Below are 20,325 nucleotides of genomic sequence, written 5' to 3'. Positions count from 1 at the left end.
GTGTGTGTGTGTGTGTGTGTGTGTGTGTGTGTGTGTGTGTGTGTGTGTGTGTGTGTGTGTGTGTGTGTGTGTGTGTGTGTGAGAGAGAGAGAGAGAGAGAGAGAGACCTGAACTCTGTGATGACTTGAGAATGTGAACATTTGAGATGGACAGCTTGGTTTTCCTGTTTGAGAATATTTATCCTCATCATGTTACATGAAAGAATCAAGTTCACTTCTGTGTTGCTCGTTTTGGAATTTTCACATTTTAAAAGCCAGAAAGATACAAACTATTCCAGAGTGTCCAGGTGAGCAATTATTCAAATCAGTCCTGTAAAGTGCAATATTCAAATGGAAGGAGCTGCGGGGTTATGATGGAGGTATGATAGGTCAAACTTACTGTACCAGTACAAATGAAGCATTGTGGTGCCACAATCTATGCACTGGTCTATGGGAATCTTTTTTTTTTTTTTTTAATTTCTTTAGACTTTTCACTGAAAATAAAATGCAGAAATTGTCATTTTTGCAAAAATCGTGACTCATATTACAAATGATTCAGCCCTAATCGACTGCTTGTATTTTAAACTGCAGATGAGGCAAAGACAATATCATGAATAACTTACACTGCTGAATGTTACCTTGTGTCAGGACACATTTGAAAGTACAATAACGCCTCGTGAGCACATGAAGCAGATGGAGAATTGCACTCTCAACTGCTCTGCATTATTGACCATGGAGCTGTCGCGGTTTAGTTAGCAGGAGCGCAATGTGTGAGTGTTAGCTCTGTTTGTGTTGTTGGTTTCCAAACCCAGCTGGCGTGACGTCTGTGTAAAACGGGAGCCCTGTGGAGAAGCTATTAGCCGCAGTTAATCAGCCGGCACCCAGACGAGACTCACTTGACTAAAACCATATGTGTCTTAATGTTTGGGTGTGATTTGAACCAGGTTTTTTATGTTGTTTGTTGTCTTGCATCTGCTCTCTGCTTCCATATGAACATTTTAATGATGTTTTTCTTGGAATCTGTTACTTTATTAAGTTTTGTGCCTGTGTGTTTTTTTTATTATTATTATTATTGAGTTCAGCATGATGAGATGGATTAGGTTAAATCTGGATTATAGCCATGAAATCTGTTGCAATTCATCTCTCTAGTGGAGGATTAAATAGTTCTTCATGGAGTTCAGAGAGGGGTTGTCACAGAGCCTGCTAGTATACAGAGATGGCTCTGCATTATCAGGGTCAAAGGTTAAACGGGTCATAGATTTGAAGGCTTTTATTTTCTACTGCTCTTTGTGTTATTGCCAACAAGAAGTCTTTATAATAGTAAAGACTACTTGACTGCCTTTTAAGAAATCAATCTTTGATTTAATGGTGATTTTAATCTTGTCACTGATTGTTTTTCAAGTCATCTGAAATTGATTCAATAAAAATATTGTAATCCTTTTCAAATCATCCAATTTGAGAGTATTATACTTGAATTACCTGCAGTATTTTCCCCTCGTTGTAATTCCACTGTTTCCCCATGTGATAGCAGTATGGACTGACAATATAGGAAGGTTAGTTTAACTTCAAGAATTACAGCCCTGTCTGAACTTTGAAAATGTAAAATGCAGAAAAATGACAGAAGGAGTGGATCATTAACTTTTTAATGAATTGTAAGAATGTTAAATTTACCACTAAATGACACGGCAGCTTCTGATACAGCTGCAGTACCATCAGATGTCCATGTGGGGGCTTTAGATTTAAAAACTAAAAATTCTCCAGCACACCTGACACAGTGGCAGGCGTGCGTTCTCTGCCTCCGCTCCTCTTGTCTGACTCATCTCTTTCTATCTAAAGCTGCATATCCTCCAATCCTGCACTCGCAGTGCATGAGAGGTCTACTGGCAGAAGAAAAGTACCATTTTTAGACCAGCGTGATTCATTTCCTGCACTGAGACTGCACCAAAAGAGCTAAAATGTCCTCTCTTGTAAATGCAGCATATAAAGATGACATATATCACTGCTGTGGATCCCTCACTGGCATGTTTAAACTATGTGTGTGTTGCAGCTTATCCATATTAATTGGCATCGATGCAGCAGTGTCCTGAGTGAACCAGGGCTGATGCAGATTAGCGTCTGGCACTGCAGATGAAGGTGAGGCCTGACTAGCAGCCCACCATGACGCTGCAGTCTGTCTCCCAGCCTGTGTTCTGAAGACACACGTAGGGATTCTAGGAAGTACTGAATTTGTACTTTAAGTGGTTTAGTGCTGACATAATATATTTAGCAACTTAATGAATGTAAGATTTAACGCCAAGGTCAGTTCATGCTGTTACTGGCACTTGAAACACTTCTGTGTTTCATTGACACTTAAAGTTCCCCTTCGCTCACAAATAGTTTCCTTCTTTCTGCTGTTGAATGTTTGTGAAGTGTTCACATTTATCCTCCAAACATCGAAAACACTATTTTTAAAATAATACGTCAACCAAATGATACTTTCAAGTACTCATGATGAGTTTTCACTCTTATCATACTCCTTTGTGACGGCATAATGCAGTACGATTCAGCCAACTGACAGTTTGCAACAACTGCAGCAAAAAAAAAAAAAAAAAAGGCAGCAAAACTGCCCAAAACAACAAGTTCATAAACTCTCATGTGTATCAACTGGTCAATCGAGGTCTCATCCAGCCGTATCCTCTGTAATCCACAAACTACAGTTTGATATAGTTTGGTCAATCTAGGTCTCATCCAGCCGTACCCTCTGTAATCCACAAACTACAGTTTGATATAGTTTGGTCAATCGAGGTCTCATCCAGCCGTATCCTCTGTAATCCACAAACTACAGTTTGATATAGTTTGGTCAATCGAGGTCTCATCCAGCCGTATCCTCTGTAATCCACAAACTACAGTTTGATATAGTTTGGTCAATCTAGGTCTCATCCAGCCGTATCCTCTGTAATCCACAAACTACAGTTTGATATAGTTTGGTCAAATTAAGTCTCATCCAGCCGTATCCTCTGTAATCCACAAACTACAGTTTGATATAGTTTGGTCAATCTAGGTCTCATCCAGCCGTATCCTCTGTAATCCACAAACTACAGTTTGATATAGTTTGGTCAATCTAGGTCTCATCCAGCCGTATCCTCTGTAATCCACAAACTACAGTTTGATATAGTTTGGTCAATCGAGGTCTCATCCAGCCGTACCCTCTGTAATCCACAAACTACAGTTTGATATAGTTTGGTCAATCTAGGTCTCATCCAGCCGTACCCTCTGTAATCCACAAACTACAGTTTGATATAGTTTGGTCAATCGAGGTCTCATCCAGCCGTACCCTCTGTAATCCACAAACTACAGTTTGATATAGTTTGGTCAATCGAGGTCTCATCCAGCCGTATCCTCTGTAATCCACAAACTACAGTTTGATATAGTTTGGTCAATCTAGGTCTCATCCAGCCGTACCCTCTGTAATCCACAAACTACAGTTTGATATAGTTTGGTCAATCGAGGTCTCATCCAGCCGTACCCTCTGTAATCCACAAACTACAGTTTGATATAGTTTGGTGCAACTTTACAAAATGCAATGCGCCAGCTGGTCGCAACCCAGGAGGATTACAGTTTGTTTTTAGCCCAAATGAAAGTTGTTTTTATATTACTGAGCATAATTACAATGTGGATTTTACTGGGTAATGAGATTGGGACTTTGTAAATGGATGGGTTTTTTTTGGGGGGGGGGGTGCTATTGTTAGCCGTCAGTCTCCATTTCCTTCAAGCTAAATGTACGTGGCTGGCTCTTTCTGCATCCTGGAGTCACAAAGAAAAGGGGGAGAAAAAAATTCTTGAGTGCACAATACCTACTTGTGAGCACCTAAGATGAAAAAAAAATTCTCCGTAAAGGAGTGAGCTGTTCGTGAAAAATAGTTTGAATGCCAATCCTGGTCCAATATTCAATCTACACTTGAAATATTTAAGAGTTTATTGGGAACTTCAAGCCAGTGATGCTTAAAGACTGAGAATGGACTTTTCAGTAAAGTTGGGGATATCTTTAGTGAAGGCGTTAAACAACAGATTTATTAGCTGATCTCATTAAAAGGGTATAAGGAAAAAATTTAATGGCAAACAGACACATTTGTCAAAGTGCTGTGTTTTATATCTAAAAAAAAAACATGTCGAGAAAGGTCCTTTGCTTGCGTCAATATGATCATTTATTTATGCATTCTTTCTAATTTTACTTTAGCTGCATTAGCCTATGTTGCCATCTGGATCGATTAATATGATCTGGGAAGTGAGCAGGAGTTGTAACTCTCTGTGTGTATTGATTGAAGAGGGGAATGCACAGACCATCAGTGGACTATATAAGAGTGGAGAGACAACACGATTCAATAAGTTGCTCTAGAGTGTGTTTGCAGAATTGAGTTCTTGAGGGGAAAGTCTCGTCATGTCTCACTGTGCGGCTTGTCTGTAAAATAGCAGGGACCTGCGCAGTTGCAGCATTATAGGATTAACAGATTTTGTGAATCGGCAGCCAGGTAATGAGTGAAGGAGAAGGCAGAGAATAAACCTCTCATGCCTTCAACGCTGCTAAGCTGGTTTAAAAATAGAGGCAGAAGAGAGGGATTGAAAGAACTGGGGGTGGACAGAAAAGATGTTGGACGGAGGAAACGGCTGATTTGACTTGCCATAAAGGAGGTGAGCAGGGATTTACCAGGTGACCTTGACTGTCAGTAGAACACGTTACACACAAAGAAACACGCATCACATCTGAGTCACCAGCAAGCAGACCTGATGGATAGACTCTGCCTGGACTCATCATGTGTATGACCATGATGAGCATGTTGGGCTGTATGCTGTTGGCTTGGTTGGTGAGTACACAGACACACACACACATTTATAAATACAGGCCTGGTTTGGTCTGATAAGGCTCAGGAGCCCTCCAATGACCTTGAGTATCTATTTTAAGAGCTAGGCAGAATTTGAAGTAGTTAATATCTCAGCAGCAAAGTTGCATCAAATTCTCTGGGACATTTGGGAACACATGACCAGGCCACACATGGAAATGGCATGAGTGCGCGTAACTAGAATTTAACCTTCTGCTGGTTTTGGCCTCCTACACACTTTCAAGTAACTACCGGTAAATGAAGGCTTACAATCCCCCAGATAGAGGATACAGCATGTGCTGACATCACTTCCTCCTTGCCCCCCTCTCTGCCAGACTGAGAAAGCAAAGCATGCTGTAACATGGCTGCATTCAGCGCTAAGAAACAACCCAACAATTATCTGTTTAAATCAAGGCAGCTGACCGTCATAACTTATCAACCGACGAGCCAGTGGTCTCTGACATTTACCATCAACTTCATTTGCTAAACAAACTTGAGGTAGTTCACGTTTACGTAGACAATCATGCGACACAGTAACAGAGGTATTAATTTCACTTATTTACTGTGGAAGATGTAGTTTGTGTTGAACATTATTTGAGAGGCATTTCAAATGCTCTGGATGTCATGTTTATATACACGAGAGGGTCAGAATATTAGAAACACCTTTCAACACAATGTACTGTTTTCTATAGACCACAGCCCAAATGTCCTGATGCCAGGAAGGACATTCAAAAAAGTTCCATTGATTTTTGAGGGTTATGTGATAAGCTATTTATTTCTTTTATACAACACAAATATGTACTTCATTAGTCATGTTGTTGTCTATATCAATGTAATCTCTGCTATTTAAATCATTTTTCTGTCAACACTAATGTCAACAGTAATAACGTCATGCCGTCAAGATTATTATTATTACCATGGTCACAATATTTGCTTTATCTATTTTCAACTCTGTACAAAGGTCTCACCCGTAAATGAGATCTCAGTCTCCGTCTGTCACCAGGATTAAATAAAATATTAAACACAGAGGAATCACTACATTTCTGACAGTGTCCAAAAAAAAAAACCCAACAACCAAAAAAAACCCTCTCTCGGGTTATTTATTAGTTCTCAAATCTAAAAGATTCTGTTTTAGTTACTTCCTGTTTTATTTTGAAACCACTTTCCTAATGTCTGTTTGTTTTACTTCCTGTCTTTTCCCCCCCTCCCTTTTGTGAGCTCACCTGTGTCTCGTTAGTTAATCAGTCCTCCTCAGCCTCAGCCACCTTCCTATTGTTTCTAACCTAATCAGCTCCTTCCCAGCCCTCACGTTCTCCCACCTGTTTCTTGTTGCCTGATTACTTCAGTTTGTAGTTCAGTTCAAGTCCTCTGTTCTGTTTCGTTTACCTGCTCGTTGCCACGGTTTCGTCTCCCCTCTGTGCTTTGTCATCTTTGTTCTTCAGTAGAGGTTTTTTTCTGTCATGGACTCCTGGTTAATTATTCCTCAACGAATTCTGTGATTTCACGCATTTTGGGTTCAGCTGCCTCCACTAGACCACGACAGCTCTGATAATATCCAGTACTGCCAGGTGTATCTAAGCTCAACTCCTTACTATTTTTGGCGGCTGAAGTGCGTTTATGAGCAACTGGGAAGTATGGAAATTGCAAGCATCACGGCAGGAGAGCGAAGTAGGTTTGATGTCAACATGGCAGCATTTCTGATAAAGGATGTGAAACATATTTGCTCTGAGCCTAAATTAGAAGAATGACAAATCAGATTTGGACATCAACTCGTTTTTTGTTTTTTGCCTCTTACAGTAAATCACACAACTGCTGTACTTTCAATTTTAGAAGTGTCTTTTGCGTTTTTTTGTTTGTTTTTTGTGCCAGTCACACCCAAAGTTTAGCTGCCACTCAACGGGTTTAAACCCGAGATTCCCATCTGTTGTAAGTCACATGCATACACGCCTCACCTGCTCTCAACATCTCCTTTTATTCCCTTTTTTTTTTTTTTACCTTCTGCCATCATCTCTGAAACTGGGCTATTTGTGTAAACACCAGGCCAGAAGGACGCAGTGTGTGAGAGGAGAGCAAGAGGACGGCGGAGGGGTGAACGCTGGCACCATGGTGAGTGACACTGTCGAGACGCCCTCGCACTCGGGAATGAATGTGGGTGTTGAGAGGAATGGAAAGAGGGAGAAACTGATAGAGCAGAGGGGGGGGAGATAAAGGGCAGAGGGAGAGAGGGAGTTTGGGGATTAAACAGGAGCTGAAGGTGGGTAGTCGAGGCCAACGGACAGCTGGGCGAGGCCCAGTTCAGCTCGGACGAGTTCAGATCTGGATCTGATTTACTTCCTGATGTTTTAGTCTAGTTTTATATCTTCTCCTCACTAGCTGCAGAGTTGGCTATATTACACATCACTAAGAAGTAATTTGTACTCATTCCATTTACTCTGCAGTAACACCTGAGATGAAATGTCATGTATTTGCCAGGTGACAACATTATGTTGCCCACATATCTGCACAAATCCCTCACCTAATAAGGACACACAACATCTCTGTCTTCTGCTCTTCTTTACAAACATAATAACAGAGCTGACAGCAACGTTGGTGGAAACACTGTGACAGGAAGACCAAACGGAGAATTAAGGTGGCAGAAGGCTATAATTGCCTCAAAGAACATCAATATAAAAGATACTGATGTTTTCAACACCGCTTAGTACAAATAAATGAATTGCCTCAAAATAATATAGCTATAAATAAAATAAGTGCATGATTTTTGGTGGATACACATCAAGAAATTATATCAAGGTGGCACCTGAGAGGAACACCAACTCTTTTTTTTTTAAAGAAATATGCTTATTTGCTATCCTACCTAGAGACAGAGAAGAGATAAGTGACTTTTGCTGGAGGTATATATGCACTTCCCACACAATATCTTTCATTGTGCTAAGCTAACTAGCATTCAGCTGACATTCTTTACACTGTTTTCCACAAATGCATGAGTGGCCTCAAAATAATAATGACTTTTGATCCCAACTACTACCATTCATTGTGCTAAGCTAGCTAGCAGTCAGCTGCTCTCTGTGGAACTTGCCTAGTGGCGAGGGGTGTATCTGTATTCCTGCTTGGCTCTGGAGACGATTGACAGTAAATGTCTGTGCCAACGTGTTGGTGTATGACTTTAAGTCAGCGCTATTAAATTTGTGAATACATTTTCAGGAATTGAAGTACACAGTTTGTTGTGATACAGATTTGCCGCTTTTGTGGTGCAGAGAGCGCTGACAGTGTCAAATATGATGTCATAGTTTTTTAATTTTATATTATAGAACATGTATAAAATCAAGTGGCTTTATCAGGAAGTTTTGGAGGGAGGTTGGCATAGATGGACAGGTTACCAAATGTATTTAAAAACTGGATTTGCTAAACTACGAATGCATTTGCCTCCTTACTCTCACGATTATCATTATCAAGGAGATGATGTCATCACTTCTGTCTGTCTATAGGATTACACTAATCCTTTCACATCAATTTTTCACAAAAATGGTTGTGGAGTGTAGCACACGGGCCAAGAAATCCATTACATTTTGGCACAGCTTTGATTAACATCGTGAAAACTACATTTACTACTGTTCAGTGCTGGTTCTGCCTCAGGTCATGTAGAGAGTAAAGTACTGGAGTATTGAATACTACTGTCTGACCATTATCTGATCAGTCTGCATGCCGGGTGCCACAGTTTGTTCTGGTTATAGTTTGTTAATTTGAGATAATGTAAATATTGTGTTTCATTGTTAATGACGATTGCAAAGACAATTCATCAGCTGATCAGATGATGTTTGGTCTCTTGATTTTGTAACGCTCAAGTCTGTCTTAATTCTACGTTGAAGTGTGCTGTTTTAATGGATACAGTGTTTTCTCTTGTGCTCTTTATAATGTAAATGAATTGTGTGTGTGTGTGTGTGTGATTTTCAGTTTGTTTACTCAGGGCAGTCGTGCCAGTTGGTTTAAAATGACTGTGAATATTTAATGCCATTAGCTCAGGTTGCCTCATTCTCCTCTACCTGCTGAGACTCCCATTAACTGTCTCCACATTTTCTCATTTAAAGGGATGGGATGTCCAACATGCCCTTTAAATGTCTTCCTGGCTGAGCTCAAATCTCTCTGTGCTCACTCAGCTCTCCCACAAATTGTTATTCTCCATCAATTACTGCTTATCTGCAATGGTCTGTTGACTAGCGTGGGACAGCATCCTTCCTGTGTTGAAAAGTAAGAGTGTGTGATAATGTGGTGGTGGGAGGGACGGAGACAAGTAGCTGTTACACATTCCTAGAATCACTCCTCTCATGCTCACGCCTCACACTTTTTTTCTTTATTTTTCATGCCTGTGCCAACAGACACCAGTAATATTAAATAAGCAGCAACACGAGAGTCCTCTTACTCCAGTCACGTTTTGCTGAGTCTCAGCTGTTGTCCAATCAAATGGGGGCATGTCTCCTCTCTCCTCCAATCACAGCCAGCAGGCCTGCTGGACTGCAGATGCAGTGAGACGGTGAGCACAGATGTGGATTTTCCCGCTAGCTTATTAGCTACCTGGGGAGAGATGGGAGAGAGAAGGTTTACTGCCTTCAATCAACGCCTAGTAATGTGCCACGTTAGCAGCAGAGAAGAAAATACGCTTCAATCAGCAGGATGGGATGGCAAACGATGTGTCATAAAATTTGCCTTTAGTTTTTCATATTATACTTAAGGGTTATTCATCCTTGGGTGATGATGTTGCCATAAAATCTGCCATAAACTAGCACTGTCTGTCATGAATCACAGGATCCAGCATGAATGTGAATGTTTTTATCAAACGTATCGCTCCCCAATAGGGTTTTATAAGTTGTAAACTAAGACTTTATGAATATAAAATTGCTTTACTAATCAGTTCTAATCCATCACTGAGAATGTTAACATTGAAACATCTGTCTTCAGCTGGTGTACTTGGTATGTTTTTGGTGATCCTAAATTTTAATCAGCCATCAACTCTGCAGCTATAAATCCATATTAACAAAGAAGTACTGATGATCATAAAAATAAATCAAGTCTTCTGAGGACAGGCTGTCCATGAAGAGGTCCCTGTGATGCTCAAGCATTCCAAAAAACTCCAAAGTGGTTTGCTCTATGAATCTAGAAAACATTTATCATTGCAAACCACAAGTTACGATGTAAATGTGATTTAAAGGCTGTTTGAAAGTTGTCTGGCTTCTAGATTTCACATACTAGAGAGACCGTGGTCTCCGTGAAGTGATAATGATTAAAATAACCACATCATGTGTCTTCTTAAGATGAACTCTGATTCTGAGGAAGCTGACAGGAGAGATGAAAAGTCCTCTTCCAAAAGCTATTCAATCATTTGTTTGGCTCATTGGTCCTCGTTTCCCATGAGGAACAGATTTAGTTTTGCACAGATTTGTTGTTAAACAACTCACGATTTCCAGGCCTCTGACAATAAGAAAAGCCTGATTTGTGCACCTTTTTAAAATGGAAATTACCAAAACTTGCAAGGGGTAGACGTAAGGAGTGTTACAAATGACCAAAAGGCTTTGCTTCCTGTCTGTAAGAGTTAACTGAGGGCTGAAAAGGTCTTGCAGTGTGTAAGAACTAACCACTCAGGGACCCCTGTTGGCCATGGATGGGGGCCTTGTCATCCTGTTTCTTCATGCAGGGATGACATGGTTTGTTGGCATCGCTGTTGGTTCTCTCAATCAAGAAATCAATGGGATTTTTACTCTAGTTTTGTAAATATTGCTGGAAATCAAAACTGTGGTAAACTAGTTTTTTTGAGACTTGCCCATCTTGTTTCCAAGATATTTGACTAATTAACACCAACACAACATTATGCTACGAACAAACTACACCTCAGACACATGACTTCAAGACCAGCACGACTCGCTCTGCTCCTCTTCTGTGAAATGGAATTCAGTAAATGCAGTGTTTTCATCAATATAATGAATATATACTCATCCAGTCACTGAGGGACCCCTGTTACATCCTGTTTTACCACCTGTATCACTGATCAACTATCCATTCAGAAAATCAACAACCTTGACTTGTATCATAATTATTCTGTTCATGATGAATAAAGGCTTTTCATCAATAAATAAATTGACAGAAATATCTAGAATGATGTGAGGATTGTTCAAATATTTGAGCATTTGCATATTTAGAACTACTTCCAGTCCTCGCACTAAGAGAGACAAATTCCCTAGTGTGTGTGTGTGTGTGTGTGTGTGTGTGTGTTTGCAAATGAGTAAAACCAGCCAGTCGAGGCCAACAAACCACCGCAGTGCCAGATGTTTCAATCCCCAGTGATGACACAACATTTGAACGACTGAGTGCCTCTTGGGGATTCATCCAAACTCCCTCTCTCCTTCATATCTAATTTCATTCAATCCAATATCACATTTCTGGGCACACATGCAACCTAGCCGTCTGGTACACAAGCACACACTGGTACATACACACACCAATACATTCAAATGCTGCCAGAGAACCAACATGAATAACTGCACGTTTTCAGACAGTGATGAATGACCCGCTTGATCATTCAGCCAGTGCTAACAAGCCTTGATTTAGTGGTACATGTTAGCATGTGCTAACAAATGCAATGTAATCTAATGAATTGTGACTTATTTGTGGGCTACTCAAGTAAATTGTGTGTGTGTGTGTGTGTGTGTTTTCCAGACTGTTAGTGTGCCAGGGTGTGTCCAGATGTTTGTTTCAATTATATCAAGCCCACAGCCTCATCGCAATTCCCCATAATCCTCTGCATGCAACTTCTTTGATTTATCAATGAAATCTACATACACAATCTGCAAATGTCACAAGGACACAAATACATCTGTCCTAATTATAATCATGTCTGTTCCTCAATTCCATTGTCAAGCAGATTAACTGTAACCTTTAACATCAGTGGTTCACTGTGGGTCTATCTAATATGGCAGAATTTAATCCTATTTGACCTCTGCTACTGGGTTTGTCCTCAGGCTGAATAATGTGGCTAATACATCAGTAACAGCTGCATACACTTTACAAGTAGACTGAGTTATCAAGTGCAAGGAAATGATGCCAGGCAATACTGAGTGTATTCTTGAATTTTTTTGAAACTACAGATTCATTGAAGATTTGGCTGAAAAATAAGTTTGTTTTCCCCACTGATTTCTCACCATCTTCACCTGTGGATGGAGGAAGTTGCCACAAAGATGAGAAGGTGTTTCGCCGGATATTAGACAGAATTGCTGACATGACATTGCCAAAACTCTAATTTCCATGGTTGATGAATGTTAGATTATAAGCATTTGATTGTCTTTAAGCAGTCACTGTAGAGCCATTGGAATTTTATATCAATGGTGACGTGGAGCCATGCTAATATAGTGCTGTATCTGTAGTTTTATAAGACGAGAAAAGGAAAAATGAGAATTCTGCACTGCAATATAATTAGAAAATAGAAGAAGTGGTAAAATAAAAGCCAACGGGGCAGAATCAACACAGAGGTATTGAAAATAATAGATTATTTTGTTTCGCTGATGATCACCTGAGGTCAAGAGCGAGCACATAGCAGTTTAACTGTCATTTAGAACAACTGGAACCTGAATGAATGTGAAATATCAACCCACAACAATAATTATCATCCACTAAGCAATGCTGTTCTCAAGTCTGCAATAAAAACAGAAAAACTCAAGAGATTCCTTTTTTTTTTCCAAACGTAGTATTTCAAACGTAAGGTGTGAAGTATCAGGATTGTACCACATCATTTACGTGTCTTTAATGTGATTAAAAAAACCCAAGCAGAATATAATATTTTGTTTAGAGCTGTCAATTCTGCCCTTTTTATCCCCTAGTGAATTAATAGCCTGTTTATGGTCAGAAAATGGGGGAAAATGAAACTAAAATTTAGTGTGCAGCAATGTGTTAAAAACATCCAACCCTAGGGTTAGCAAACTCTGTACATTTTTGCTTGATAATGATAATCATTTATTTAAGTTATTTGATACATGATTTTTCTGTCGATCGATTAACCCTTACAGTGTTTCAATACAAAACAAACAGATACACTGGTGGTAGTTTTCAGCAGGATTGCTAACAAGCTCGTGTGTGAGAGTTAATCCCCGTTGTCCTCTGTCTGTCTCTCGCTTCCTCTTCTGACTCCATGAACGACCTGTGATTTAGTGCTCTAACATGTCTGCAGCAGTTTAGATGGAAATGAGACAATCCCCCAGGCTTTACCAAGGATACGGTTGGGGTGCTGTGTGTGTGTGTGTGTAAACTGCATGACCCCTCATGTTGGCATGTATAACCTTGGGAGCTATCCTTCCTCTAAGCATCATGGGATAGCATCAGAAGACAGGGAATTAGCCAATCAGCCGTTAGGGTCACCCCAGTCAAATGACCCTGCAGACATGCTACTGCCTCCCATCCGACCCCTTTCATCTCAGTCCTCATCACATTGGTTCACCCATGCAGCACACACACGCCCACATCGGCCCAAGATTTTCAACACGAAAATGCATATGTAAGATGTAAATATCTAGGGCGATAAAGTTGAGTGCAACTGACGTGGTACAGCTAAAATTAGCCTCAGTATGAGTCCACTCACAGGGGAGGATGAGGGAAAGGAGGAGGAGATGGAAGAAAAGAGGAGGAGGCAAGTATTTGTGTGTGTGTGTGTGTGGGGGGGGCTGCAGAGGACAAGATGGGGTGACACGCAAGGGGGAAAAGTGCAAAGTTGCATTTTAAGCTGTTTCTGCCTACTTAATGACTAATATAAAATCTTAATCTCTAAGGTGATGGTATGCAGTTTGAATTCAAATGCTTTGGCATATTCTTCTCCTTATATAACACAACATATATACATTTATACATAATGCTACATAGATGTGGGGATGTGCATCACAGCTGTTAGGAAGCAGGGATCAAGTCTGATGTCTTGAAGCAGAAAGCTAAAACAAGAGGAGAGAGAGTCATGACAGGGTCATCCAATATCAGGCTGGAAGGTTTAAGACTCATTTTTTAGGCAACTGCATTTCTCCCAATGCACTCAGAAGAATTGCAAGGAGACAATCACCATACAAATAAGGGATATTTTAACTTTAATCAGTTAAAATATCATCTGCCCAAGAACATACTACATGTCTGAGAGACAGTAAAAATATGTGGAAATATTTGGTTTGCATACAGAATATCTATCTATCTATCTATCTATCTATCTATCTATCTATCTATCTAGTACATCGTGTGCGTGTGCGTGTGCGTGTGAGAGACAGAGATGAATCATGTGACGAGGACTGAAATGAAAGGGGGATGGAAGGAGAAGTACTTGTAGTTGCCAGGGCGACCTCCTTCAATCTCCAGGGTCATTTGACTTGGATGACCATGACAGCAGTGTTCAGTAACACCCTCTGTGTGTGTTGGATGGAGTGTTTCAGCTGTGATCAGCACTGTATGGACATTATGTCATTGGTGACACTAATCTTACAGGTATACTTTCAAACTGCAGTGTGTGTGAGACTGTGCATGTTAGTCCACACAAACAGAGTAAAGTAATGACTGGTGGAGAGCCAATTACCCAGCTGCTTACACACACACTCCCACTCCCACTGAGGGAACAATGTCTGCAAGAGTGTTACAGTAACGAGCACACGGCAGCCTGTTTCTGTCAGAGCAGAGCTCAGAGTAAGGGTATAAATACATGTCCAGCAGACGAGCCTCTTTGACAAAGGACACAGAAACACACAGCTGACACACACTTAGAGGACATAGAACATGTTTGTGAAATCTGTACTGTGTGTGTGTGTACGTGCGTGCACGTGTGCAACTTGTGTGGTACAGTAGAATAAAAGTACGTGGGACAGGGAGGTATGTGGGTTGAGAGGTCTAAAGTGACAGGGTGCAGTAAGAATGACAACAATGCTGAGGTTGCCTACTTAGCATAGCGCCAGGTTAGCACTCCATCACAGTGACTCAGGCCACAGCAGTAGCAGCACCACTATTCCACATGGTGCACGCACATATATGCAGATAGACACAGGACAGATATTGAAATACTCACGTCCCTGTTTTATCTCACTCTCTTTTATGAGCGCAAAGACATTCACACACTCAGTGTATCATCTGGAACAGAATTGGGGCAACACAAAGTCAAAGCATCTGGTGAGGCCACTGCACTGCTGCTGACTCCACACATGGAGGAAACCTGGGAATCTTATTTGGCATTCTGCAAGAGGATGCATTGTTGGGCTATTGGCAGGATTTGTTACAATCCCATCTGGGCTAATTATCAGTTTTGGACTCCTCAGTTTTGTTATGTTGTAGTTACGTTCCACTTTTCCACAGTATGTTGGTTCGAACTCTGTTCAAATTTGTTCCTGTTTTATTTTGAAATCCCTTGCCGCTTGTGTATCTGTGTACTTTACTTCCTGCCTTGCTGTCTGATCACCTGTGCTTGATTAGTTAATCTGTTCTGTTCCAATCAGCTCCTTGTGCCTCCGCCTGTTATGTCATTAGTTTGGTTGTATCCTAGTTCTGTGTCAGTGAAACCACATTAGGAGCCGGACTGAAATATTTACGATACAATTTAATGATGCCACTTTACACTCAACACTTTCTGCTTGGCCAGACATTATTTTTGCGGTGTAAATGTAGCTGTTGATTATATTTGTCATCATTTCATAGTCCACCTAGATCCTTTTTTTTCAGCGAATAAAAACATTAACATTCAATACTCTATAATCATGATTCTTGTAATTTTATATGGCGCTACTCTTATTATTTACTAAATTAATATCTAACGTAATTTTATTTTACAAGGTTGATGACTGTAGAATTCTCTGCTGCCTCATTCACCCATGAGGGATAAAAGCATAACTTTTGTCTGATTTGTGTTCAAACTCTTTATGTTGAATATTAAGTCCTAGACGAAAGGAAAAATCTGAGAAAAGCTTATTGATTTTTCTTAATTATGGTTCTTTTCTAAAAAAAAAAAAAAAAGTCAGTGAGATTTGTGAGCCAATTTTAACTGAAAATAAGGTTTGAGATCATACGAGACTTCTTGGTCGAAATGCAGCTGCAATTAGAGCACCACCAACTCTAAATCTTGGACCTTTTCTTATACCTCTCTTTGATCCATTTCAGAGAAATTCTTATGCAACGTTAGAGTGTGGCACACAGTCAATTTAATCTGGACAGGATGACGTCCATGACGGTCACAGTGGCAGCCAGAGAGGTGGAGCGAGGCACGACTACGCAGCTGAACTTTAAATCCTCTTAGTGTCCTCAACTATCTATCTCTCATTCATCTGTCTTCTATCTGTCTGCATTTATTTATTACATCTGTCTGTTTCATGGTGGAGTAAATGATCTTTGTAGCAGGAGTACATTTTTACATCTATTTGTCTACATGCTTCACCTCACCTCCATCCACGCTGCATGTATTCCGTTTTCCTCTCCTTTATCCACCCCTTCTACTTCCTCTTTCATTCTCTCCATCCAAAGGCCCCCCTGCAAGGTCATTTCCAAGGACGGCCTAGTCCCAGCATCCGCTGCGTGATTGGCTGACAGGTATTAAAGGGCCGGTGTCCCCTGCTGAGCACATGGCCCAAGTCCAGCTCTGCTACGATCTAGTCATCATTCCCATCACTCCTGAGGCTGCTTTACTGTACATGCCACACACACACACACACACACACACAGCTAACACAAGATGCTGACAAAATATCAGACACACTCTCATACACAGACTACCCTGTCTATAAAATCAGGTTGGGGCTGCTTGTTACACTCTATGTGACAGGTCACTTATCATAGTGACAGAATATGCTTGACTGCAAATTCACCAACACACACAGCCTCTGGAGAAAAAAAGAAAACACTTGACCCATGATTACCGACAGCCAGTACCATCTGAACCAGGCAAACATTTTCCTTTACGATAAGTGAGCGTGACACACTACAAGCTCAGCAGACCTGAAAAGCACAAAACAAACAGCTTCAAAGCAGCTCGGGCAGATAGACAGTCAGCAAAATGGCCACCACGCTGAAGTAAACAAAGCCAAATGTGCTGTCTGGGACAGGGAGAGGATTTAAAGACAGCACAAGAGGAGGTGTTAGTGCACCACTTAGTACATTTTATAAAGTCCATCATCATCCGTCCTTCTCTTTGGTAAAATCATCGTGCTAATCTGCTGAACAGTAACACAGAGGTACTCAAAAGCCATTTCCCCTCATCCTAGTAACCTCATTTATAAAGCAAGCAGACAGTTGAGTATTAAACACAAATGACTGCTTTAGTAAGTACTTCCAAGAATAAGCCCTTTTTCACAGTAGCCATTTTGACCTGTCATAGCAAGGTTAACTCTGTTGTTTTGTATATAGAAAAAGGTCTATAGGACATTGCAACCTGAGGATTTTATTGCAGCATCCCACTGTTTTGACCGGTAAAGTTTTTAATTTCGGTCACTTAAAGAACCAGTATTTTACTTTTATTGCAAAAAGAACTGCCATATGAAATAAAAACACCAGCTTTTGGGGAAATACACTTATTATTCATCCTACCCAGTACCACAGATGATGCCATTCTCTCCTCTTAGTGTGCCTCTGGTAACTGAGACTGGAATGAATGGCAGCGGATGGATAGGTTAGCATACTTCTGTCAAAAACGATAGATTGCACTGTTCTCCAAAATGATCTACACCTGCATTATTATAACAGGTTAGATGGGTATAAGATTCCCTATGAAGTCATTTAAAATGGCAAAATATTGCAATAACCAACACATGCAAGGCTGTAACTACTTTCCTGACTAAATGCAGTGATGTGACTGCTTCAACTAATATGAGAAGAATTACATCCGGACAACCAAGATTCCTGAATCTATTTGAAGCTGAATGTATACAGAAGGAACTACAGGTTATAGAAGCTGAGCAGGTTAGATGGATGTAAACTTGCCCATCCACCACCAAGATGCGCAAAGCTAACTAGCAGCCAGCAGGTCTCTATGTGTCTCAGCTGCACAAACAGAGGGGAAAAAAAGAGTCCATCTTCTTATCTGGCCCTGGAGAGGAACATCAGCAACTTACAAAAGTTGCCATGTTTATCAAACATCCCTTTGTTGGTTGCTAGAATGATATTATATTATTACATAGTGACAAAGAGAAAAAAACATTGTCGGTTGAAACTTGGTGCAGTCTCCCTTTCATTAACCTTGCATGGGGACGTCCAGGTGTACATAATATTTCACTTCAAACACTTTAAGTGTCTTTGTAAGCTCACTAACAACATATATTATAATGAACATGCAAATATATCACTGAATGTATAAAATTATATAAGTTAATACTCGGGAAATAATACGTGATGAATGAATTGAAATGATGAAAGAAAACCTTCAACATACAATTACGTTTTTCTTGTCCAAAATTATCTCAAGGATTTATTAGCATTCCCTGAATGAGAAGCTGAGAATTTCCGATATCATCACTTAATATCACTAAACAAATGGAAAAATGAGGTATTTCAGTTATAGTAAAACTAACACACGACTTGTAAGAACCCATCTGATTACAAGGTAAGAGTGCCTTTAGCATTCATTAAGTCTTAATGGGGGTTTAAGAGCACTTCAAAAGCAGAATGAGAGTATAAAACATAATAAGGCAGTTCCAGAAAAACAAGTAAAAAGCAAGTGGCTATAGTGTTTGCTTTCTAATGGCCTTGAGGACTGAGAGACTTCATTAAACGCTCTTTAGTTTTGCTCGTAAGTCTTTCAGTCATTACTTTGGTTTATAAAAAAAAAGAAAAGGCTGAAACCAATGATTGGACTAAAAGATATTAGGACCTGATGGCCTTTTGGGAGGAATACATTAGTAACCAACAATGACGTCAATGGTTCAAGGATGGATTTCACACACCAAAACCTCACATTAAAAGCAATCATTTGCTATTAGGAGAGATTTTTTCTTTCCAGGGTATTTTGAAGCAAAGATGTGAGTGGAGGAGTAAAAAATAGAAAACACAGTGGTAAAGGTAGAGTGGAGCTGGGTTTTGCTGCAGTGGGGGTGGTGCTGAGAGGACTACCAGAGAGAGAGGAGGGGTCAGCGGGGACAGAGGGAGGAGGAGAAATGCTTGGGAACCAGATGTACAGTTTAACAACAGATGGAAGAAGAGAGGACTGGAAGTAATTTTAAATTGGGACGTACTGATCCACGTGTTTTCAGTTTTGATCTCATTCCAATTCCTCCATTAAAAAAAAAAAATCATATTTATTATTGTTTTTGTTATTGGTGGTAGTATCGCGCGTGAGGTTACATGAGGCTGTAGTTAACCACACAGAATCTCCCGCGGCAATGAATAATGTATCAGGGTGAACTGCCTGTTGCTCTGATGGCTCGGTTGATTTCACTCAAAGTCTCCAGCAGCAACTGTTGTAAGCTTTGGCTGCAGGCATGTCTGCATGTTGGCTTTTCATCTTCATGTAATAGTACACATGTAACTCCGGTTCTTTGTGCGGAGGCTGCAAGTGGATTTTTGGTTGAGCATTCACACAAGGGGCCTGAGGAAGATATTTGCACTCATGCCTGATTGAGGGGCAGCACTGAACAACCACCCACCTCTGCTATGAGGGTAACTACAATTATATTTTGTATATACTCTGTGGGACACTAATCAAACCGTCATGTCCCTTAGATGTGACTGCTCACAGGTTTAGGACCGGCAGCAGCTCAGCAAATGTCCTAAACTGACACATCCATGAATAGTGCTATGGAGGACTGGAGCATGGCAGCATCATAAGATATTCAGATAGCATCACAAATCCAATGAGAGGGCCACTGTGCAGACATAACCCCTGAGTCTGACTGCAATGACAGACGAACAGACAGTTGGACCTCCTGAATGCATGGGGCACAGAGAGAGGGGACGCTCATCCTCCCTGCCCACATGAGGAGGGGGGGAGAATATCCTGACATGTATAACCCTGGATGCCAGTAAAGAGGCAATGATTTTCGGCCAGAGGGAACAGGGGGTACCTCAGTCCAAACCTGTCACTAAATATCGTGATCACAAACATCCCTGTGGTGGATGTTATGCAACCCTCAAGTTGTTACTGTAGGAAGTGCAAGACCTCTAGTTGGTGGGCATCACAGAGTACCTGCAAGAGCTGCTCATGTCACGTGTTAACCCTGGAGGTGGAGGGGGCGCATGTATGTGGTATCATCGCGTCTGGAAATCCCAGATTGCTCAGCCTCACACTCACTCTGGCAACACCTGTTCTTTTCCTGCTATGACAACATAAATGTGAGCTGTGACCGAGGTGAATGACCCAAACTAGGGAATGTAAACTCCCAGGGGCACACACAGTTACATCGGAGTGTACTCCAAAACTGGTTATAACCTCTTGAAATCCTCAAAAAAAGCAAAGTTTGAATGCTTTCCGCCCACAACAATATGTTACCTCACTTGCTCAAATCTTGCCCCACAAC

At 40.7% G+C, this 20,325-nt stretch overlaps 1 protein-coding gene and 1 long non-coding RNA gene across 3 annotated transcripts in view; one reads left to right on the top strand and one right to left on the bottom strand.

Annotated features, from left to right (window-relative positions):
• LOC147253127 (uncharacterized) overlaps nt 1-20,325 on the bottom strand; it is a 32,789-nt gene that overhangs the window by 49 nt on the left and 12,415 nt on the right. For both annotated transcript variants that reach the window (XR_015118527.1, XR_015118526.1), the window contains exon 3: nt 1-9,403. This exon is cut by the window's left edge and continues 49 nt beyond it. This is a non-coding gene — a long non-coding RNA (uncharacterized LOC147253127). The remainder of the gene's footprint in view (nt 9,404-20,325) is intronic.
• The window catches only part of atp1a3b (ATPase Na+/K+ transporting subunit alpha 3b), a 39,787-nt gene continuing 25,693 nt past the window's right edge, over nt 6,232-20,325 (top strand). Inside the window, exons 1-2 of the mRNA XM_086218161.1 lie at nt 6,232-6,502; nt 6,875-6,940. Of these exons, the coding sequence (XP_086074287.1) occupies nt 6,452-6,502; nt 6,875-6,940 (117 nt within the window). The 5' untranslated portion in view covers nt 6,232-6,451. The remainder of the gene's footprint in view (nt 6,503-6,874; nt 6,941-20,325) is intronic.

The sequence above is a fragment of the Aulostomus chinensis genome, chromosome 11 (genome assembly GCF_037954235.1).
Source record: "Aulostomus chinensis isolate RoL2024-O1b breed Wild chromosome 11, RoL_Achi_v1.0, whole genome shotgun sequence".
NCBI lineage: Eukaryota > Metazoa > Chordata > Actinopteri > Syngnathiformes > Aulostomidae > Aulostomus > Aulostomus chinensis.
This window is presented reverse-complemented; position numbering and strand designations above follow the sequence as displayed.